Source organism: Chiloscyllium plagiosum, chromosome 32 (assembly GCF_004010195.1).
Source record: "Chiloscyllium plagiosum isolate BGI_BamShark_2017 chromosome 32, ASM401019v2, whole genome shotgun sequence".
NCBI lineage: Eukaryota > Metazoa > Chordata > Chondrichthyes > Orectolobiformes > Hemiscylliidae > Chiloscyllium > Chiloscyllium plagiosum.
The window spans coordinates 1,952,956-1,977,327 of NC_057741.1; the positions used below are offsets into that span (position 1 = coordinate 1,952,956).

The 24,372-nt window shown below is 39.7% G+C and overlaps 1 protein-coding gene across 2 annotated transcripts in view; it reads left to right on the top strand.

The window, feature by feature from the left end:
- LOC122539310 (folliculin-interacting protein 2-like) overlaps nt 1–23,156 on the top strand; it is a 117,518-nt gene extending 94,362 nt beyond the window's left edge. For both annotated transcript variants that reach the window (XM_043674008.1, XM_043674009.1), the window contains 5 exons: nt 7,260–8,703; nt 10,996–11,152; nt 12,298–12,495; nt 19,320–19,435; nt 21,033–23,156. In XM_043674008.1, coding sequence (XP_043529943.1) covers nt 7,260–8,703; nt 10,996–11,152; nt 12,298–12,495; nt 19,320–19,435; nt 21,033–21,111 — 1,994 coding nt within the window. In that variant the 3' untranslated portion in view covers nt 21,112–23,156. The remainder of the gene's footprint in view (nt 1–7,259; nt 8,704–10,995; nt 11,153–12,297; nt 12,496–19,319; nt 19,436–21,032) is intronic.
- Nucleotides 23,157–24,372: the final 1,216 nt, after the last annotated feature.

Sequence of the window (24,372 nt, forward strand, 5' to 3'; positions counted from 1 at the left end):
TTCTGCAGTTGTTGGGTCTATCCTAGCTTTTTGAACAATGACATATTTGCAGTGCTTTATCCTCTGTGCAGGTCTACATTGACAATTGACAATGTTTACATTGTTGCTGTTTAGGTTAGCTTTTAATTCCAGATTTTCATTGAATTTAAATTCTATTAGTTTTGTTGAGTGTAAGTCTCTGAACAGCTAGTCCAGTAATGTTACTACCGTGTCACTGCTATCCTTCAATGTCATAGAGTGCATTTCATCTGGTCCAAAAGCTTATCAGTTATTTCTGTTGTTAGTTTTGAACCCTTCTAATAAGGATTTCCTTCTCTGTCACCATAACATATGTGACATCTTCCTTGATTTAAAAGCCCATGCAAAATATTAATTTCTTTAAAAGCCCATGCAAAATATTAATTTCATATCTGTCATATCCCCGGCCTCCACATGAGTTATTTTGATTCCTAACTAATCCTATTCCTTTCTACTTTCTACTATCCCTTCACGATATATCTGTGAAGACTTTGCAATTCCTGTTTGATAATCTCTTCTCATCCTTCCTAACTTTTCTAGTTTGCATTCCTTCTGCATATTTTGTATTCAGTTTGATTTTCAGTTGTATTTTTCTACCTGACATCTTGTCATAAGCACATATTAAAGTTATTTATCTTAATTTCTATTTTCTTTTTCATTCAAGGAGTTCGGGATTTGTTTGCCCTGCTTTTCCCTTTTGAGGGAATATACCTTGACTGTGTCTGAACAATTTATTTGAAGTTGATCCATCAGTCAGCTACAGTTTTCCCATGAGCCTTAGGCTCCAGTCTATCTGGCGTTGCTCCATTCTTGCAGAAAGGGAGGACTGTAGATGCTGGAGAGTCAGAGTTGATAAAGCACGGCACTGGAAAAAGCACAGCAGATCAGGCAATATCTGAGGAGCAAGAGAATCCATGTTTTGGACATAACCCTTCAAAGAAACATTTGACTGACTTGTTCCTAGAATGCTGCTTGACCTGCTTTGCCTGTTTTGCTTCATTCTTGCCCCATTAAATTGGCTTTCTTCTGTCCACTGAATGTTTCCCTACAGATACTTTTTTTTCTTCTTCTTGGACCACCTCGTTCCCAAGAACCAAGTTTAGCAGTTCTTGATTCTTGTTAGATTGGACATATCTTGCTATTGGATACTGTCATATATTAGAGTTGACCTACATTGGGACAGTGCCTGTTAAAGAGGTTAGTCACACTAGTCAGTCATCAGCCATGTTGCAGGCTTATTCAGGCTTGTTCGTGAACTTTTTAAGAATGTACAACTTCAGATTAAAGCCTCCTTGCTGGTTTGCAGCAAATGTTAAGTTCGTATGTTCTTTAATTCTACTGGAGCCTAGTAACTGCCCTGTATGAGATAGATATAAACCCTGAACATAAGAATGCTTGCTCCTTTCTGTCCATTACACTACCACTAACCCAGTCTATATTTGGGTAATTAAAGTCCGCCCTCCATTATAACTATTCGATGCATGCAACTCTTTGATTGCAGAAGGAAATCTTTACCATAACTTGCTGGTCTGTAGACTACAACAAGCAATATAATTGCACCCCTCCTTTGATCCTTAGCTCTAACCAAATCCATTCCGTCCTTGAACCCTCTTAGATATCCTCTTTCTGCAACATTGTAATGATCTCCTTCGTCAAGACTGCCACCACTCCTCCTTGTCTTTCATTCCTATCTTTCCTGAACACCCTGTATTTAACACAGTCCTGCCCTTCCTTCAGACAGGTCTCTGTTATCGCTGCAACATAATTTCACATAACACCATAAGAGCAGAAATTAAGCCATTCAGTCCATCGGGTCTGCTCCGCCATTCAATCATGGCTGATAAGTTTCTCAATCCCATTCTCCTGCATTCTCCCTGTAACCCTTAATCTCCTTGATACTCAAGAACCTATCCATCTCCGTCTAAAATATGCTCAATGACCTGGCCTCCACAGCCTTCTGTGGCAATCATTTACATCGATTCACCACTCTCTGGTTGAAGAAGTTTCTCTTTACCTCCCGTTGTAAAATATCTTCCCTTTACTCTAAGGATATGCACTCTGGTCCTAATCTCTCCTATTGATAGGAACATCTTCCCAACATCTACTCTGTCCAGGCCATTCAGTATTCTGTATGTTTCAATTAGATCCCACCCCGCCACCATCCTTTTAAACTCCCAAGTATAAACCCAGAGTCCTCAAAAGTCCGTCAATGTTAAGCTTTTTATTCCTGGGACCATTCTCTTGAAACTCCTCTGAACACGCTCCAGAGCCAGTATATCCTTCCTGAGATGAGGCCCAAAACTGTACCCAGTATGGTCTGATCAGAGGCTTAACCTCTTGAAGTACATTCCTGACTTTACATTTAAGTCCTCTTTAAATAGTAAATGCTATCACTGCATTTGCCTTCCTAACTACTGACTCAACTTGCAAGTTGACCTTTAGAGAATCTTAGATGAGCACTCCCAAGTCTCTTTGCACTTCAGACTTCTGAATTTTCTCCCCATTTAGAAAATAACCCAAACCTCTATTCTTTCTACCAAAGTGCATGACTTCACACTTTCGCACGTTGTACTCTATCTACCACTTCCTTGCCCATTCTCCTAACATGTCCAAATCCTTCTGCAGCCTCAATGCTTGTCAACCTGTGTCTTTAAATCACATTCAAATATGTGCTGTGCACCCTAATTTAGAATGTTTTAATTTCTCCCTTACTTCAGCTCCACCTTTTGTAAATCTGTTTTCTAGTGCTATCTGTGTCTCCCTGGATTTTGTGTATCCTGGTATTCCTTTCTAATATTCTGTCCTGGTTCCATACCCCAGCGTAGTTAGTTTTGAGCTCCTGCACAAGAGTTCAGTCCTTGCTCTGTTCAGTGCAACCCATCCAGCTTGTACAAGGCCCACCTTCCTCCGAGCTCGTCCCAGTATCCCAGAAATTTCAGCCCCCCCTCTTGCAGTGTCTTTGCATCTATGCGTTCATCTGTTTTATCCTCCTATTTCCTTATGCACTTGTGCAGTTTATTGCGACTCTTCTGGCGATGATTGCTTTTGAAATCCTGTTTGCTAATGTTCACCTAAATTCTGACTCGAGGATTAAGCTCTCCTTCTGATGTATATTGTTGGTACCAATGTGGAGCACAATGTCTGGCTGGTCACCTCCCAAATCAAAGTCCAGAAGCCACCTTGTTAATATTCTTGACCCTGATGCCAGGCAGGTAAACCATCTAAGATTCATGTCAGTAACTGCAGAAACACCTATCTGTTCCCCAATCTAATGAACCCTCCACTCTTTTTTTTTAATTCTCCTCCATTCCCAATTTACAACTTATGGTACTATGGGGTTGAGAGTATTTAAGCCTCAGACACTGAATTCTGTGGCATGTGACAGAACTCACTTCTTGGATCTACAGAATGGATTGAGATTTGTGTTTTTGTTGTAGTGAGTAGGGATATTTAGGAATTTTTTCGAAACTATCCTTGTTTCTGAAGTGCATTTCATTGGGTAGGCATGATTAATTGGGCTTTTTCCCAAAACGTCTATTTTCCTGCTCGGATGCTGCCTGACCTGCTGTGTTTTTCCAGCACCACACTCTCAACTCTATCTCCAGCATCAGCACTCCTCACTTTTGCCGTGATTAATTTGGTAGCTACCTGATGAAGGAGCAGCACGCTGAAAGCTAGTACTTCCAAATAAAGCTGTTTGACTATAACGTGGTGTTGTGTAATTTTTAACTTTGTCCCGCCCCAGTCCAATACAGGCACCTCCTCGTGTTTTATGCAAATTACCAGTTGTGTGCAGCAACTACTAATTTCTAATGATAAAATACTGACCCCTCCATCTCCACCCCCATTCACCTATTGTACTTTTTTTTTTTGCGACCTTCTCCCCAGCCCCCCCCCCCCCATTTATCTCTCCAACCTGGACACTCCCTGCCTCTATTCCTGATGAAGGGCTTTTGCCCAAAACATCGATTTTCCTGCTCCTTGGATGCTGCCTGACCTGCTGTGCTTTTCCAGCACCACTCTAATCTAAACCACGGATTTTTAAAATGTGAACTGCAAAGGGATTTTGCTTATTAAAAGCAATTGCAGTGATGCCAATCTCATGTATTCAATACAGAAACACCAAATTCAAAATTTGAGTTTCTCCGTTGAGTTTTAAAATCCTGTCCATGTGTAAAGACAGGAGTTGTACTTTGTTTTGGCAGAGTCAGGTAATTATCTAACGTTTTAGAAGAAAAGGATACACTTAAAGGAGCAACGGTAGCACTTGGACACAGCCAGCTGGAACTAGAGAGAAAACAGATAGTGGGCTTAAATCCAAAAGACATTGGTTGAGAGATGTGGAACTGTCGCAAGAGTTGAGATTGTAATGTTGGAAAAGTGGAATTTGCCCTTTTTTGTTTAAAGAAACAGCAATAATTTGAACAAAAACAGAGATCAAGAAATACTGTGCAATTTGCAGATATCTCTTTTGATATTGAAGGTTATGCATCAGTTCCAGCTATTACATTTCTCCACTGGAGAGTCTTGAACCTGTATGAGGAAGATGAGTTACAAAGTTTAAAAATCACACAACACCAGGTTATAGTCCAACAGGTTTAATTGGATGCACACTAGCTTTCGGAGCATCGCTCCTTCATCAAGTGATAGTGGAGGGCTCAATCCTAACACACAGAATTTATCGCAAAAATTTACAGTGTGATGTAACTGAAATTATACATTGAAAAATTGATTTGTCTGTTAAGCCTTTCATCTGTTTGAATGCCATGATTGTTTCACTTCTTTCATGTGTAAATCACAAAACCTTTTTTAAAAAGTTGTATTCTCAGGTTAGCTGTTAACAATGGTGATAGCTAGACAATATGTTGAAGATGTTAGCCCCCTGTGTTCTGTCTATGCCATGATGTTTAGATTGATTCTAATCTAAAAAGTGAGATAACCGGGTTTTACATAAATTCATGCAGTTTTTGAGCAAGGTGCAATGTAACCCTGCAAATACAAATTCACCCCACAAAATGTATGTGCATGTGGGTCTTTGTATGTGTCTGTCTGGGTTGGGGGTCGTGAGTGTGAGAAAGTGTATGTGTGTGTGTAGTGTGTCATAAGTGTGTGTATAGTGCAATGGTGGTCACCGATAATGTGACATGAAACCAAGGTCCCGTTTGAGGCCCTCCCTACGGGTACCGAACTTGGCTATCGGCCTCTGCTCGGCCACTTTTTGCTGCCTGTCCCGAAGTCCACCTTGGAGGATGGTCACCCGAAGGTCCGAGGTCAAAATGTCCTGGAGCACTGAAGTGTTTGCCAACTGGGAGGGAACACTCCCGTCTGTTGATTGTTGTGCGGCACCCATTCATCTGTTGTCATAGCCTTTGCTTGGTTTCCCCATGTACCATGCCTCAGGGCATCTTTGCCTGCAACGTATACGATAGACAACGTAGGCTGAGTCACATGAGTACCAGCCATGTACAAGGTGGGAGGTGTCCCCACACGTAATGGTGGTATCTATGTCCACACTCTGACACGTCTTGCAGCACCTGCTGTGACGGTTGTATGGAGTTGTCCTGACACCCAGACAGTTTGCTATGAACAATGATCTGTTTGAGGTTTGGCGGTTGTTTAAAGGCAAGTAGTGGAGGTGTGGGGAAGGTCTTGGTGAGGTACTCCTCCTCATTGATAATGTGTTGCAGGTCACGAAGAACATGGCGTAGCTTTTCAGCTCCTGGGAAATACTGAACAACGAAGGGTACCCTGTCGTTTGCAGTGTATGTATGTCTCCTGAGGAGATCATTACGATTCCTGGCTGTGGCACGTTGGAACTGGCTGTCGATGAGTTGGGCATCGTAGTCCGTTCTTGTGAGGGCATCCCTGAGTACTTTCAGGTGTCCGTCACGTTCCTCCTCATCTGAGCAGATCCGGTGTACGTGTAGGGCTTGTCCATAGGGAATGGCTGTTTTAATATGTTTTGGGTGGAAGCTGGAGAAGTGTAGCATTGTGAGGTTGTCTGTGGGATTGCGGTAGAGTGTGGTGCTGAGGTGTCCGTCCTTGATGGAGACGCACGTGTCCAAGAATGAGACAGATAATAGAGAGTAGTCCATGGTGAGTTTGATGGTGGGATGAAGCTGGTTGATGTCACTATGTAGTTTTATCAGTGACTCCTCGCCATGGGTCCAGAAGAAGAATATGTCGTCAATGTACTTGGTGTATAATGTTGGCATATTGGGGTGCACATTTGGTCCCCATGGCTGTTCCATGTGTCTGGATGAAGAACTGGCTGTCAAAGGTGAAGACGTGATCAAGGATAAAGCGGATCAGTTGTAGGATTTGTGGGTGGTACGGTGGCACAGTGGTTAGCACTGCTGCCTCTCAGCGCCAGAGACCCGGGTTCAATTCCCGCCTCAGGCGACTGACTGTGTGGAGTTTGCACGTTCTCCCAGTGTCTGCGTGGGTTTCCTCCGGGTGCTCTGGTTTCCTCCCACAGTCCAAAGATGTGCAGGTCAGGTGAATTGGACACGCTAAATTGCCCGTAGTGTTAGGTAAGGGGTAAATGTAGGGGTATGGGTGGGTTGCGCTTTGGTGGGTTGGTGTGGACTTGTTGGGCCGAAGGGCCTGTTTCCACACTGTAATGAAATGTAATCTAATCTAATCTAGGATGGTGTTTGGAGATTGGCAGTTGTTGGTGTTGAGTACTGAAGCTGTTGCCGCAATGCCATCATTGTAGGGGATGCTGGTGTAGAATGTGGAAACATCCATTGTGTCGGGGAATGTTCCCGGTTCGACTGATCCGTGGGTGCTGAGTTTCTGTAAGAAATCCGTAGTGTCGTGACAGAAGCTGATTGAGTTACAAACAACTTAGCTTTATTTGCATATTTCCCCAGTACTTTACAAGTTGTGTGCAGCAACTAATAGAATATTGACCCCTGGATTTTTAAAATGTGAACTGCAAAGGGACTGTGGACATCCCAAAATGCTTCATAGCAATTGATTATTTTGAACTATAATCATTTCTTATGTGGATAACACCAGTCAACATATGCACAGCGAGGTTATGCAAAAACAGGAATGAGAAAAATGAATAGTTAATCTGTTATTTTGTAGATATCAATTGGCCAAAACACAGGATAACATGTATATATTTGTCTAGTGTTTAGCATTTTAAGAACCAGGTTTATTTCTTGAGTATCTCAGAATATTTTCTGTTAGAGTATTTATAGCTGTTACTAATTCTGTGCCTTTCTTTCTAGGTGATTTGTATGGAGCTATTGGCTCTCCAGTGAGGCTCGCCAGGACTGTTGTGGTTGGCAAACGTAAAGAACTAGTTGAGCGCCTACTTTTTGTCCTTAGCTACTTTATACGGTGCTCAGATCTTCAAGAAAACCAGCTAATATGCAAAGAGAAACCCTCAGAAGGTGAGAATATCCAAGCAGGAACCAACATCTCCACTGCACTAGTGAAGGGAGAAGTGGAAGAATCAGAATATGTAGTGGTCAGTGTTCATAAAGATGATCCTACTGTGGTGACTCCACTTCGATCTTCAACCAGTGTTGAGAAAGAAAATACGATGGTTGTAGATAAATCAATACAAGTAGATATAAAATCCAAAGCAGTTAGTAAGACTCAATCTGATAGCTATGAAAGGTATACGTCTGGACAGTACGATGAAGCACCTTCAGTTGTGAATGGAGCCCAATTTGACACTGCTAACACGTGTGCAGAAGTCACAATGATTCAAGAAAACACAAAAGAGACAATAACAACCATGAAAGAATCTGCACTGTGTGATACAGAGACACAAATGCTTGGGCATGAGGCGTTTGGATTAACTGATGGACCTACTTGTTCTGCATCACCAACTGCAGCAAAGCTGACAAGCAGTCTTCCAGTGAAAATATCTCGAGCTGCTTCTGTCCTATCTGGAATGAAGTGTCCAGATAGGTTTCCTCAAAGGAGCCCATACCTGCAGGATAGAGTGCTGTTTCAGATTGGGTGTTCACTATCACCTGACTCTGATATTGAAACTAGAAGGAAGGAAATGGAAGAGCAGTTGGAACGCCTCAGGGACCACAAAGGTGGAAAAAATAACAGTAATCGAGTACAAAAAGACATCAACGTGTCAAAAACAGACAGAGTAGATCAACCTGCTGAGGACCAACCAGAGATGGCTGACGCTGTAGGAAGAATGCAGGCAAAGCAGGACCATTATTGTGAGAGAATTCCTTTCTCTGAAGGAAGCATAAGTATCTCTGAACATTTCACTGAGGACAGTGGCCCTGCAGCAAGCAACATAGCTGAGCTATCTAACCAGGCTTGTGGTATCTCCATTGCAAAGGAAACTGTCATATCATTTGTATGCTCAAATGGAGAAAACACCACCAGCAACACCGCAAACATAAGAACTTCATGCTGTGATGATTTGAAAATGCCTCCACTTGAATTGGTTGGTGCTAATTCTGGCAGACAGGATTATGGGGACAGCGCCTCTACTGTCATCCCTTGTCGGGAGGATGGTGACTCTGAGAAGGACATTACCTTGAGGATAGATGGTGACATTCCCAGGAATGAAAGTTCTGACAGTGCTCTTGGAGACAGTGATGATGAGGATGTAACCCATGATTCATCTACACAAGGACTGGAGTATTTTAATGAGAGACGAGATACCATGGAAGAGCTTGAACTTTCAATGCCAAGGCAAGTAAGAGCATGGTTACTAGAGTTATTGGCTGGAAGTAAAAGTCCTTCCAAGTTTTGGCTCTATGGTAGATTTGATCAGGTTTGTTTGCGTTATGACCCCTTTATAGTCACCCTTTCCTCAAGTTAAATAACCTAATCTATACTGTCTTGGCTTACAGTTCTCAAGTGCATATTTCAGGAAGTAGCAGAGAGCTGCCAGCCTCCAAGAAGTCATGATGTAACTTGAGACTTTGAGCAAATGAATTGATATCAGTTTTTAAAGCGAAAAGCACTGTCTTTTTACGTAGACGTATTTCCTAACTTTATTCCTGAAAGAGATGCCTATCTCTTTTAGGCTACATTCCCTAATCCAAAATTCACCATCCAGTGGAATCATTATCAAACTATCCATTCTATCGGTTCCTCTTAATATCTCAAAACATTAGTGCAACCTTATCAACACCAGGAGTCACAGCATGCAATTTGAGTAATTGTCCATTGTTCCTTCTATTTACTGCAATTCAGTCAATCCCTAACTAGATCAATAATTAGCCCTCCATTCCAGGAACCCCATCTTCTAGTTCTGCCCCGAGGGAGACATTCATATCAAACACCTTAAGGAATTTAAAATTTAAATATATATTCCATTTGTGGAATCTAGCAGAGTAGGGCACATTTTTTAAAAAGTCATCTCTCCATTCAAGATGAGGAATTACTTCGTGTTGTTAGTATCTAGAATTCTGTTTGCCAGAGAACAGTGTAGACTGGGATGTTGAATTTATTCAAAGCTGAGTTAAATTCTTGATCTACAAGGAAGTCTAAGATTGAGTGTAATGTTAACAAGATATCAGGAGATATGGTTAGTGATAACCAGGTCAGCCTTGATCTTATTGAATGGCAAAGCGTGTTCAGTGGACTGAATGGCTGCCTCCTGCTTTTGCGTTTTGCAATAATATATGCAGATAAAATCTTAGTCACCATGTCCATTTGCTTTGTCAGGCACAGCCAACATTGTCATTCTATAATGACACTCTGATAAGCTTGTACTTTTCGCTGTTCTTAGCTATAGATGCCATTAATGTTAGGCTAACTGACCTATAATTCTTGTTCTCTCTATCACCTTCCTGAAATGGAAGTGATGTGCAATGTTTCAATTTTATGGAAGGTTTTCTGAATTGAGAGGTTCTTGCTATCTGATTTGTTACCCTTTGCTTGGAACTCTCCCATTTACCAAGATCAATGCTCTTTCACTTTGTTTTATTTTGTCCCTTAACTCTTTAGACATTCATTACTGTTTTCTGTGGAAACTAGACCTAACACTCTCCTCTGGCAATAACTGGTTTAGTATTACCTTTTTTTGGATACAGCTGTCTGGTCTGTGAAATTAACCATTAATGTTTTATGACATAGTTTACTGTAAGTCTGTAAGTCTTGGTCCCTTCCCATTAAAGTCACCCTTGTCAAAACGAAGTGTTGAACTATTAATTGTGTTAGTCACTTTGATCAATGTCTGTAAGCAGGTTGTTAACAAAATCTGTTGTCTTTACTTTTCACCTAATTGGTTTGACCTCTTGTTGGCTCAAGGATTTGTTGCTTTGACTATGCCTGCTTAGCCCAACATATATAGAATGCAGTATCTCTAATTATTCCACTTTGCTTACATGTCTGTTATTTGCATTAATCCAATCTGCCACCACAGGGTTCCTTTGCATAACTGCCAGTGCCCTAACCATAAAGTTTCACCTGCCTGCTTGCTTTTAGTTCCTATCTTATTTTGGTTGCAACTTAAACTTGATATTGAGGAAACATCAAAGCATCCTGTAATTAAGGTATTCCTTTGTATGCTTATAAACCCTATGGACAAGAAGGTTCTAGCTTTGATTTCCAGATTCTTCCATAGCTGATCTCCAGTGCAGTAATTAGTCCATTGATAGAGGAAAAAGAAAAATCACCCATTGCTGAGTATTGCTTAGGTGTTGTTTAAGTGTGTACACATGGACATTGGCTGAGGAGTAGATACAGCTAGGCTGTGACATCCAATAGGATTGAAAAGGTTGATATTTGGAGAACTTGTGAATGCGTAGTGACCACTTGGACATATCTTTGGAAGATGTGCCTTTTGAAAGAGACACCTACAAAATTGCCCAAAGAAGACCATCTTAATTTAAAAGTATTACAAAATAGGCATGGTATATTTAATTAAGGCTGTTTCTATATATAAGGATAAATATATGGGACTGTTTATGTGCCTGAACATATGTACAAAGTATACAATTTTAAAATACAAACTTTTCTGTGGTTCTGCTACAGCATCAAAATGAGCAGCAGACCAAGTATCAGTAACTTTGGAAAATCTTTGTTTGGTGGCTACTGTTCTCAATATGTCCCAGACTTAGTCTTACATGGAACTTGCTCTGACGAGAAGCTGAAACAGTGTTTAATGGCGGATTTAGCACATGCTGTGCAGGTAAGTGTTTTGATTGTAATATCACTGACACTTGCAGTTCTAGTATGTTCTGTCCGCATTGTGCTCTACAGGTTTTATTAACCCATTACATAATTCCTGGAAGGAGGTTGCACCACTCAACATACAAAAGCATTTGAGACAAGACATAGACATTTTAAAATAGTGCGTATGTAATTTGAAATGAGGGATCAAACATAGAGTTAGTCCAAAGGCTAATTCTCAGATGTGGTTAAAATGTAATGGGGAAAGTAATAATGTATGTTACATATGCGCATTGATCCACATTCTTGACCACCAAAACCTCATTATGTACCATAATGGATTGGGCCCATGAGTAAATCAGTGTCAAATTACATGAATTCCAGTACTGTGTTGCTTGCCCCCAACTAAGCTCTTCATTTCCCTTGAGCTGTCTTTCCATAAACAAGATCAACTGTTGCCAGAATAGCTAATTTGTTGCTCAAAGCTACCCCTCTTTATCCAGCTACCGAATGTGCTGCAAGACTGAGTCGACCAAAAGTACCACTGTGGCATCCAGTGAGTCCCTAGCTACAACAACAATAATGGATGTGCATTCTGCTATTTTCACATTTCAGCTCAAGCAAGAAATGGCATGTTTTAAACACGCTTGTGCTTTTTAGAGCACATGATGAATTCAATGCCAAATGGTTATTGTTGTCTTAGCATTCAGATTATGATCAACTCCGTTCAAGACAATCTGTTAACTTCAGAGTTGACTGTTTAGTTGAGCCCACCAGGGGTTACCAACAGGATCTTTTGGATAATTCTCACCAATACTTGTGTATGTTGTGTGTGTCTGAGGCAAAGTTGGTTGGCATTGCAAAACATTTTTCAGCCAGCTAAATCTAGCAGCTGGATTATTTTGGAAATGTTTTGTTGTGAGGGGCTTTCAGCTAGCAAATTAATCTGCAGATCAATATCCAGATGGTAAAGGAATGAAATTAAGCTGACTTTGGCTTTGACAGCTAAGAGTTTTGAAGTTCTAATAGCTAGAAACCTGACTTTTTACAGCATCTGCTCAATTTTGAATGGAGTTTAATAATTTGCATTGTTCTAAAACAGTTTATCAAGGTCAAAATATTAAACGCTGTTGTTATGAATTATTTACCCTTTTTCTATTTTAGCACCCTGTTTTGGATGAGCCTGTTGCAGAATCTGTCTGTATTATTGCAGACACCGATAAGTGTTCAGTGCAAGTGGCTACAAACCAAAAGAAAATGATGGATAGCAAGTTGGGCAAAGAGGTGTTGGTCTCTAACCTGGTTTCCTCCTTGCTCCAATCCATTCTTCAGCTTTACAAACTAAAGCTCCCACCTGATTATGTAAGTAAAAAGTTAGGTCTGTCTTGTGATTTGTCTAGACTACATTCCAACCACATGTCTGGTCAAGTGGTGCCCATTGTGCAATACGAAACAAATTTTCAGGATACCATAGGGCCAACCAGGACTAAATTACAAGTGTATAACTATTGCTACATATGTATGAGTTGGGTGCTAAATTTAATCTCCAGATCACTGCCTGAGCCATTTGAAACTTGGCATAGGAACAGACAGATCTGAGTCTGAGAATTAGCACGTGCTTAAAGGAAAGCAGAGTTGCTCAGTTGTTAACACTACTGCCTCATTGCACCAGAGACCTGGATTTGATTCCACCCTCAGATGACTTTGTGTCTATGTGGAGTTTGCTCATTTCTCCACGTGCCTGCATGAGTTTCCTCCAGGTGCTTCAGTTTCCTCTCTGACCAAAGATGTGCAACTTAGGTGGATTGGCTATGCTAAATTGCCCATAGTTTCCAGGGATTATGCAGGCTAGGTGGATTAGCCATGCAGGTATAGTCTGGATGGGATACTGTTCAGAGGGTCAGTGTGAACTTGAAGGGCTGAATGGCCTGCTTCCACACTTGAGGGATTCTATAAATCTCTGTTGGAATGAGGGGCTAAGAAATCTCATGATGGGGAGGAGTCAACAAAATAGCTTTGGTAACCTAAATGTAAACAATATCCAGTAAGATGAGCAGATGAGAGAATGAAGTGAGGGAGGACATTAATTTCAAAAGAATATCTCATTAAAAATATGTAATTTTAAGAATAAATTCACTGAAGTGCAAGGAAGTCCTCTTTAAAAATGAGTTAAGATGTCTGTACAGCAATGTACTAAACCATGGTACCACAATCTCAACCTGCAATGCTGTAAAGGTGGAACTCGTGAGCTTTCACTGAGACCCAGATCCTGTTCTGCTGATTTAGATTACTTTCAGGAGTAGCCTCCAACTATTAAATTACAGAAACATTGTATCTCTGATCCTGACTTCAAGTATCAATTTAATTTCAGCAAGTGCGTCTTGAAGCATGCCAAGCCTTCAACAATACAAAAGATTGATGGCATCTTCCTCATACAGTTGCTTTGCCCACCTTAAATATATATTTTAGCTAGTTACCAGATTTTACATAAATAACTTTCAGTAATAATTATTTTATAAACTAACCACTTTTTTGTGTAAAGAATAAAGCCATGTTATTGGTTATTTCTAAATTAAAATGCTGCAGAGTTGAGAGCATTGCATGAGCTGATGAGTTCTTAGTTCGTGGACCACTTGGTATGTGGTCATAGTCTTTTCACTACTTTAGAAATACCATCTAGAAACAAAAAAAAAGAATAGTCGACTCAATTTCAAAAGTGACTAATATTATTGAATGGACTGAGTAAGTTTCTGAGATGGTAGGCAATGATAACGTGATAAACAGGACCTGATCAGGTGTACCCTAGAACTCTGGGAAGCTAGGCAAGTGATTGCTGGGCCCCTTGCTGTGATATTTGGATCATCAATAGTCACAGGTCAGATGCTGGAAGACTGGAGGTTGATTAACATGCCACTATTTAAGTAAGGTGGTAAGGAAAAGTCAGGGAACTATAGACTGGGGAGCCTGACGTTGGTGATGGTCAAGTTGTTGGAGGGAATCCTGAGGGACAGGTTTTACATGTATTTGGATAGGCAAGGACTGATTAGGAATAGTCAACATGGCTTTGTGCGTGGGAAATAATGTCTCTCTAACATGATTGAGTTTTTTGAAGAAGTAACAAAGAATTGATGAGGGCAGAGCAGTAGATGTGATCTGCATGGCGTTTTGTAAAGCGTTTGACAAGGCTCTTCATGGTAGATTGGTTAGTAAGGTTAAATCACATGGAATACAGGGAGAACTAGTCATTTGGATGCAGAAGCAGCTTGAAGATAGACAGAAGGTGGTGATGGACGATTGTTTTTCAGACTGGAGGTGTGACCAGTGGTGTGCCACAAGGATCTGTGCTGGGAAAGCAAATCAGGGCAGGACTTACACATTTAATGGTAAGGTCCTAGGGAGTGTTGCTGAACAAAGAGACATTGGAGTGCAGGTTCATAGTTCCTTGAAAGTGGAGTCTCTGGTAGATAGGATAGTGAAGAAGGTGTTTAGTATGCTTTCCTTTATTGGTCAGAGCATTGAGTTATGGGAGTTGTGAGATCATGTTGCAACTGTGCAGGACATTTGGTTAGGCCACTTCTGGAATAGTGTGTGTAATTCTGGTCTCCCTCCTATAGGACAGATGTTGGGAAACATGAAAGGATTCAGACAAGATTTACAAGAATGTTGCCAGGGCTGGAGGGTTTGAGCTATAGGAAGAGGCTGAATAGGCTGGGGCTGTTTTCCCTGGAGCGTCAGAGACTGAGGGGTGACCTTTATAGAGGCTTACAAAATTGAGGGGCATGGATAGGATAAATAGACAAGGTCTCTTCCCCGGGTTTGGGGAGTCCAGATCTAGAGGACATAGGTTTAGGGTGAGAGGGGAAAGATATAAAAGAGACCTAAGGGGCAACTTTTTCACGCAGAGGGTAGTACGTGTATGGAATGAGCTGCCAGAGAAAGTGTTGGAGGATAGTAAAATTGCAACATTTAAAAGGCATTTGGGTGGGTATATGAATAGGAAGGGTTTGGAAGGATATGGGCCAGGTGCTGGCAGGTGGGACTAGATTGGGTTGGGATATCTGGTCGGCATGGACGGGTTGGACCGAAGGGTCTGTTTCCATGCTGTATATCTCTGACTCCGTCTCTGACTGCCTTAAACCTTTATTTTCAGAAGATCTTCAATAAGGTGCTTCCTAATAGTCCGGGAATGTGGAGTTAGGGCAAGTGACAATAGATTTGTAAACTGGCTTCAAGACGAAGAATGAAGTGTAGTTATTCAGATGAGTAAAAGATAGGAAGTGACATTTCACGTGATTAGTGCGAGGACAATCGCGGTTCATAGTTGATCCCAATGACTCTGCCATCAAAAACACAATTTCTGAATTTGTAAATGACTAGATTTTTCTTTACAATTTATAAATCAATGGGAGAAAGGAGTAAGAGGTTACCATCATAGAATTGGATGAAGTTAGACTAGAGGAGTCTCTAGGAATGTAAATTTTGACATTTCGACATCTAGGAAGGACAGACAGTAGTGGTCAGAGAATTATAAACTGACTAGGGAGAATGAGTTTAAAGCAAATTAGTATTAATAAGATTGTACAGATGCAATTAATAGAATTAGAACATAGAACAGTACAGCACAGTACAGGCCCTTCAGCCCACGATGTTGTGCCGAGAATTTATCTTGATCTAAGATCAAACCTAATCTACATACACCTCAATTTACTGCCGTCCATGTGCTTCGCCAGCAGTTATTCAAATGTTGAAAGTTAAGTCCCCGGAATTTGATATACTACATCCCAGATTATTGACTGAGGTAACTATAGAGATAATCAATCCATTGGTGATTATCTTCCAAAATTCTATAGATTCTGGAATGATTCTTGCAGATCAGCTAGCAAATGTTGCCCTTCTTATTTAAAGGAGAGAGAAATGAGGTCACTGCAGACCTGTTGACCTTCATCAGCCATAGGGAAAATGCTAGAAAATGCTATAAAGGATTTGATAAATGGACACTGATTATATAGGCAGAGTCAGCATAGATTTGCAAATGGGAAATATAGTTTGAGAAAGTTGCAGATGAATTAAGTCAATGGATCTAGTATACTTGGATTTTGAAATGGGTTTTGATTAAAGTTCTCCACGTGAGGTGGTTTAGCAAAATTAAACCACATGGAATGGCAAGAATTAAAGATTGCCTAACAGGCAGAAACCTTAGAAATAAACAAGTTATGCTGGTGTTGGCAGGCAGTAACTTATAGGGTACCACTAAGTGGGAATGTGTTGTGAGGAAGATGTGAAGCAGCTTCAGGAGGATTAGGACTGGTTTGGTGAGTGAGCAAAAGCACAGCAGCAGAGATATAATGTGCAAAAATGTATGATGCTATCCACTTTGGTTGGAGGAATAGATGTGCAGAGTATTTCTTGAAATGGTAACGTGGGGAATGATAGAGGTAAAAAGGGACCTACGTGTCCTTGTCGATAAGTCACTGAAGGCTTAACATGCCGATGCAACAAGCCATTAGGAATGTTTAAGGAATGTTATCCTTATACAAGAATTTGCAAATGGGAGGAGTGAAGTTTTACTTTTAATTTGTGATGGGGATCAAAAAAAAGGCTGATGAACTGACTTAGATTAGATTAGATTACAGTGTGGAAACAGGCCCTTTGGCCCAACAAGTCCACACCGACCCACAACCCACCCATACCCCTACATTTACCCCTATACCTAACACTACGGGCAATTTAGCATGGCCAATTCACCTGACCTACACATCTTTGGACTGTGGGAGGAAACCCACGCAGACACGGGGAGAACGTGCAAACTCCACACAGTCAGTTGCCTGAGGCGGGAATTGAACCCGGGTCTCTGGCGCTGTGAGGCAAAGGGCTAACCACTGTGCCACCCACACTTCATACTTTGCTTCTGCCTTCACAAAGGAGAACACTAATAATATACCAGGAAATGATGCGGAATGCAAGTTTCAGTGAGAGGAACTGAAATAATTCTGTATCCAGAGAACTGGTGTTAGAGAAATTGAGATTGAAAGCTGACACCCCCAGGGTCTGATAATCTACTTCCTGGAATACTTCAGGAAGTGGCCCTCGGAATAGTAAATAAATTGGTGGTCATCTTCTCAGATTCTTTAGCTACCTCCAATGTCTAGGAACTGTTCCAGGGTCTAATGTAACCCCATTATTTTAAAAGGGAGAGAGAAAACCAGAAATCGGAGACGAGTGGGTCTGATGTTTGGTAGGGGGAAGAGTCCATGTCAAGGATTTTATAGTGGAGCACTTAGAAAATAGTGATAGAATCAGACCCAGCTTGCATTTACAAAAGCACTATCCTGCTTTACAAATCGACTGGAATTTTTCAAGGATGTAATTCATAGAATTGATGGGGGGAGCCAGTGAACTTTATTTGGACTTTCACAGGACTTTCAACCTGTGGGATTGTGGGTAGTGGCATTGAGATGGAGAGGAAAATGGTAAATACACAAGAGTAAGAATAAATGAATGGCAGGCAGTGACTAGTGTGGTACTCCAGGCATTGTTACTAGGATCCCAGCTATTAGCAATGAATGCTGATAATTTGGATGAGGGAACTAAATGTAATACTTCAAAATTTGCAGATGACCAAGTTGGGTGAAAGGGTGAGTTGTGAAGATGATGCAGAGTGATTTGGACAGGCTGAGTGGGCAAACACATGTATAATGTGGAAAAATGTGAGATTATCCGTTTAGGTAGCAAAAAAACGGAAGACATATTATTTGGCTATAAATTGAGAGGAGGGGGACTGGCTAATGAGACCTGGGTATCTCCAACACCAGATGCTGGAAGTAAGCATGCAGGTCCAGCAGACAGTAAAGAAGGCAAGCTTTGCATTGTCCTTCATAGTGAGAGGATAGGAGTACAGGAACAAGGATGTGTCTTGCTGCACTTTTACAGGACATTGGTGAGACCACACCTGGAATATTTTGTACAATTTTAGTTTCCTTATTGAGGAACAATGTTTCTTAAAATGGAGAGAGCATGGCAAAGGTTACCAAATTGATTCCTCAGATGGCCGAATATGAGGAGAGATTTAGTCTGTTAGGATTGTATTCACCAGAGTTTACTGAGGGAGAATCTCAAACCTATAAGATTATAACAGGACTAGACAGGTTGCATGCAGGAAGGGTGATTTCGGTACTGGGGGAGTCCTTAACTACTTTAAGTATAAGGGGTAAAACATTTAGGACAGCTGAGAAATCTCTTCACCAGGAGAATGGTGAGTCTGTGGAATTCACTACCGCAAAGTGGTTGAGGCGAAAATAATGTTTTCAAGAAGAAAATTGATCCAGTGCTTCTGGCTAAGGTGTTCAAGGAATGCAATTTTGGAGCTGATACCTCCAGCATGGATGTAATGGTCCAGAGGAGGTTCACGAGAATGATCCTTGGAATGAAAGGCTTAACATATGAGGAACATTTGAGGACTCTGGGACTATACTGAGTTTAGAAAGATTTGATTGAAACTTGCAGAATACTCAATGGCCTGGACAGAGTGGATGATGGAAATATGTTAGTAGGAGAGACGACCCGAAGGCATAGCCTAAGAGTAAAGGAAAAGCTGTTTAGAAAAACTTCTTTAGCCAGAGCGGTCGATCTGTGGAATTCAATGACAGAGGGCTCTGCAGGCCAGGTCATTTTGTATATTTAAAACAGAGATTAATAAGTTCTTGATTGCTAAAGAGGCCAAAGGCTATGGGAAGAAAGTGGGGAAAATAAGGTTGAAAAACTCATCAACCGTGATGGAATGGCAGAACAAACTCGATGGGCTGAATGGCCTAATTTCTGCTCCTATGTCTAATGGCCTTGCGATACAGTGAGAGGGTGGGATTAGAGGATTCACCTTGATAGTCACCTGTGACCAAATTCAATGGTAGATCAGGCTCAATGGGTCAAATGGCCTACTCCTCCTATCTTCTATGTTTCAGTATTACTTGATAGCTGGTTATGTGTTTCCACACACTTGAAAACCTACATCTGCTGTCACATCAGAAAGGTATTCCCCCACCACCACCCTAAGACACTCTTTAATAAATTTTTATTTCCGTTTTTAAAATATTTTGGCCAAATTTCTCATGGGTAAATGTATTTGGTTGACTTTAACAGCATTTTGTTTTGATTATAGTTGAGCAGTTCTGGCGTTTTTGTTTTTGCAGTGCTTAACCCATCTTGAGGACAGACTACAAGAACTGTATTTTAAAAGCAAGATGCTGTCCGAATACCTGAAAGGCCACACCAGAGTGCATGTAAAAGAATTGGGAGTGGTGCTGGGGTAAATTGGAATCTTGAAGCTGTATATTCTACTAGTTTTCAAACGTGTTGTGTTTTCAATAGTATTCATTAAAGTTCCCAAAGTTATGGCACTTCAACTTATAAACTTAGGCAGGTTATATTATGACTGAATTTTGACAGCACAATTTGGCTATAATGTCGCTGAAGAATTAGGAAATGGTATTTTTGAGAATACTTACCTCTACTCGCTATGGTGAGATTCCAATGGGGCTCAATTCGCGAGCTTCATTCTGTGCATGTGCAGATAACTGCGCCAAAATCTCTGTGCCCTTCTGCCATGACCATGCCGTTTTGCACATGTGCCAGTGTTCATGTCATTCTGCGCATGTGATGTTGGTGCCAGTCTACATGCCGTTCTGTGCATGTTTGATTTCAGTGAGGGTCTTTGCGCCGATGGCAACTGCCAACAGAGCAGTTTTGAGAGGTACTGTACAGAGTACTGTGTTAAATTTACTTTTGTTAATAAAAATGATTTCAACCTTCATTCAGGCTGTGCTATGCTTTGCGTTAGACTTTTGAGCAATCGTGAGTGATATTCTTTGCCGGTCTGCCCCTAACCCCACTTTCCCCATAGGCCCTCAATTTCTATTAAGTGAGGTTTCACTGGAATGCAACTACAGCATTCTAGCAGAACCACCTGTACCTTTTTAATGACATTTCTCTCCCCCCTTTTACACTCCTAGCTCTTTTAGAAGTACATAAAGTCTTGGAATTATTTATGACATAGAGACAGAGACTGTTTAGTTCAAGTCCTATGCAAGGTCCCATGGGCCAATCCAGTCAATCCTACTTCCTTGCTCTTAACATTACTCACTTCTCACTCTCCAGCTCTCCTCGAGTGCAAATCAAACTTCCTTTTGAAAATATCTGCTAAGGTTTTTAATTTTCTAAATTACTATAATTTTCAAATTCTTTTATTTAAGTGCTATTTTTGTGCAAAAATAAAATGCTGTCAGTCATGCTTCACAAATTTTGGCCTGTCACAGGTACAATGTCAATTTGGAACTGATCTTTTGTAACACCCTTTTCTTCAGGGATAAAGTTGATGTAAGAACTTTGTTTTATTTTGAATGTACATTTCTACTTTGATTTTCCATTTCTAAGAGTTCAAATGATCCTTTAGGAAAGTTGATGCATTCCCTCATCAACCTGGGAGAGAGGCTTAGATTTGAGTTTACCAAAATGGTTCAATTAAAACTGTTCCAAATAAGTGATCCTGGTTTTGGTGCATGAAAATAGAACATGGTACAATTTTCTGATCCGCCCAGCCTTCAAATTGCCTCACTTAATTTAGAATGACTACAGTCCTGCAAGGGTTTTTGTTTTGTTAATTGTAAACATAAGGTTCTTTATTCCTTATACAAACCAACTGATTTTGGAGAGTATTGGCCACTAAACATAGCTTGTGTATCATTGTTATTTAAGGCTGTTGTATGAGATGCCATCCAAATAGGAACCATGCACTTAAATATTCACTTGAAATTACGTATATTCTTTCTGGCTTGTGGCATAAATGAGTGGTTTGTTTTTATCCTGCATGTTGTTCACAGCAACTTAGTACATCTTCTCTTTTACAGGATTGAATCAAGTGACTTGCCTCTGTTGGCTGCTGTAGCAAGTACTCATTCTCCATATGTTGCCCAGATATTATTATAAGCTAAATACTCAGAACATCCTTTGTCGCAAAAAGACTTAAAAATCAAGCTGTGAGCATTGGACAGCACTGAGTTGGTAAACTTCAAGCACATTGGTTGCAAGTAGCATGCATAATGATGACCGGTTTGTGCATTCGGTAATCTTTTTATAATGTAGATGTTCTGTCATTTTTCAGACGTTATCTGATGTACATGTTGATATACCAATGAGAAATTTTAAGTGTCTGATATTTTTAATGGAACTTAATGAAGTCTATCAAATTCTTCAAACACTATATAAAAAGTGATTACAACTAAAGCATCTATTTTAGAAGAAACAGACCAGACTCCCATGTCATCTTGAATGTTTGCTTCTGTGGTGTTTTGACTTCTGAGTCACTTCATCTGTTGCCTTAACTGATACATAATTGAGTATTACAAAACAAAGCATTCCTATTCAGAAGAATATGAAATTGCATCTATTGATTTTACTTTTTTTTAATTGCGGGATACTAGACAATCCTGCACAAAGCACAGCAAAAAAAATCAGATTTAGCAGTTTACTTTATGCATTGGTTTGACAATTTGAGTCTAGTTGTCTAGTCATCTTTAAAGGGACAAAGTAGGCAGAATTTTATATTTTTAAAAACTTCTATGGAGTATCTTAAGTGTTTACAATGATTTCTAAATTTATGCAAGGTAGCATTTTTCTGTTAAACCACATACAATATATGGAATGATGGGGCTAGTCTTGAGACATCAGCTTTGCACAAAAATAAACACTGCCCTTTTTGTATTTAATTAATAACCTAATTATATATCACCAACAGGGTCATGCCAAATAATTGCCAGACTGATTTTAATGGAGAATTCTAAAATGTGGAATGATAGAAGTATTGAAAATTGGGAGTGGAGTATGCTATATTTTGGTTGTGTAAATGTGTATGGTGCAATCTCAGCTAATAACTGTATAGAGTCAGTTTTATCATAAATATAATGACAGTAATGAATTTTAAAAACCTGTTAGGGAACGTTCTAATTAAAAGCTACAAATAATTCAGTTGATAACTATCCCAAAATGTGCTGCATCTTCGTCCAGTGGTTGGGACAAGATTTTTAAAAATATTATACTGCAGCTAATAATATTTCCTGTGGAACCAGATAGTCAGCTCAGTGATGAGTCACCTTTCTGAACTAGTGCACAGAACACCTTGGAAATCATCTTCCGCTGTTGATTTCAGCGCAAGACAGAAGAGTTTCCTATCTGGTACATAAGTTGACTTTATTGGTTGAAGAAATTTCATGAATAGTTTTACTGTTCCTTTTCCTTCATATAGCCTTTGCTTCACAAAAATTCATCTAAGGTTAATACTATACATATGATATACTTGCATATATGACAAAACTGTTTTGCTTTTACTTTCATTTTTTAATGCTGAACAAACTGGGCAAAGTTTCTGTTAATAAAGAATTTGAATTTAGGTATGTAGGTGATTGCCACATAACTAAAAAAAATCATGTTTTATGCCTGGAATTATGAAGTGGAAAAAATAATGAAATCCACTATGAACTTACGTCTGAAGTTTGATTGTCTTACTTGCTTTCAGTGAAAGTAGGAGCTTGATGCTATACTTCAGTATTTTCTAGTTTTGGTTTTAAATGATCAATTCTCTGATCTAAATATCATTCTCAAGCATGCAAATCTTTCTATATTTATACAATTATTTGCAGGGAAATGGACATCTAACAATATATGCATATTGTTCTTAAACTTTCAAATTTTATGGAGCCTGAAAAGTTGTCTGCCACTTTTTGAAGGCAGCATACCATTTTGATTTTCGATTGCCACAAACAATTATAAGTTACTGATGAGTGCGTTTTAAAATATTTTAGCATCCAGGAAACTTTTTAAACTGACCTAATTTAATATTTGCCAACGACATTAAGTTTTTAATTTTGTTTATTCCCACAAAACCGGCTGCACCAAATATAGAAACTCAAACAAAATTAAAAAGGACAGAAAATAGAAATTGCTGGGAAAGCTCAGGTCTGGCAGCATCTGTGGAGAGAAATCAGTTAACTTTTCGGGTTGAGTGACCCTCAGAACCCAGCTCAAGAGTCATTGGACCCAAAACATTAACTCTGATCTCTCTCCACAGATGCTGCCTGACCTGCTGAGCTTTTTTAGCAGTTTCTATTTTTGTCTTTGATTCACAAAATCAAAAGGACTGCAGATGCTATCAAAATTATATAAATTCAGATAGATACATGTCTGCATCAAGACAATGGGAAATATTATCCAGCATCCATGACACTATCCTCCACAGAATCAGACCATGCCTGGTTGTCGTTCAGATACCCTGATATCCACATATTTTTGCTACCCGACTAATATATGTATTGAAAGAATAAGTTCAAAACCTATACAAATCCAGCTTAAGAACTTCTTGTCACCATCACTTAGAGGATTTGCTGTGTATATACCTGGCATTTAACACATTAAGTAGGCTTTTCTACGTATCTGTTTAAAGCCTGGTCTCAGTACATCAATGTTTACTTGTGGGAGAATTGGGAAACATGAAAATTTTCATAACTTTTATTTCTTAAAATAGAATACTCAAGTACGTTTCTATTTTAAATGAGAATTTAAACTTGCTGGCAAATTCTGAGCACTATTACTTGTTAAAACTACCTCAGTTGACTGACAGGAATCCAAGCATTGAGTTCCTTATGTTTCTAATGTCTTATCTCTCTAAATTTATCTGTGTTTTTGAATTTTGGTATAAAATCAAATTCCTAAGTTGATAAATGGCATGTTAATGCAAAGCAAGTTTTAATTATGCTTGGTGTAACTTTTTGTAAGTAGTTTTCTGTTGTAATACCTAAAAATATGTGTAAAATGAATTTTGAAAACACTTCAGTGTGTGAAACAGTTCCTGAATGTGACTCTGGAGTAATAATAGATATAGCTGACATAAGTATTCTTTTATTTGGCATTTGTGTCCATTTCAGTGTTAATATTAAAGTTGTTTTATTCAAGCCATCTCCTTCATACATGTGAATTATATAAACAAGTTCAAGCCTATTGATTTGCAATTTATTCTGGAAGTGGTATGATGTATGAAACTTAGAACATGCGCACAAAGGTGCCGTTGGGTACATATACGTTTTTGATCTTTGAGTTCAGTATTTGTATTATCAGAATCCTTTTATAACAAAAGTTGAAACCTGTCTAATTTTCTCTTAGCTTTTTAAAACTTCCTGCCAATTTGTTTTAAGTAAC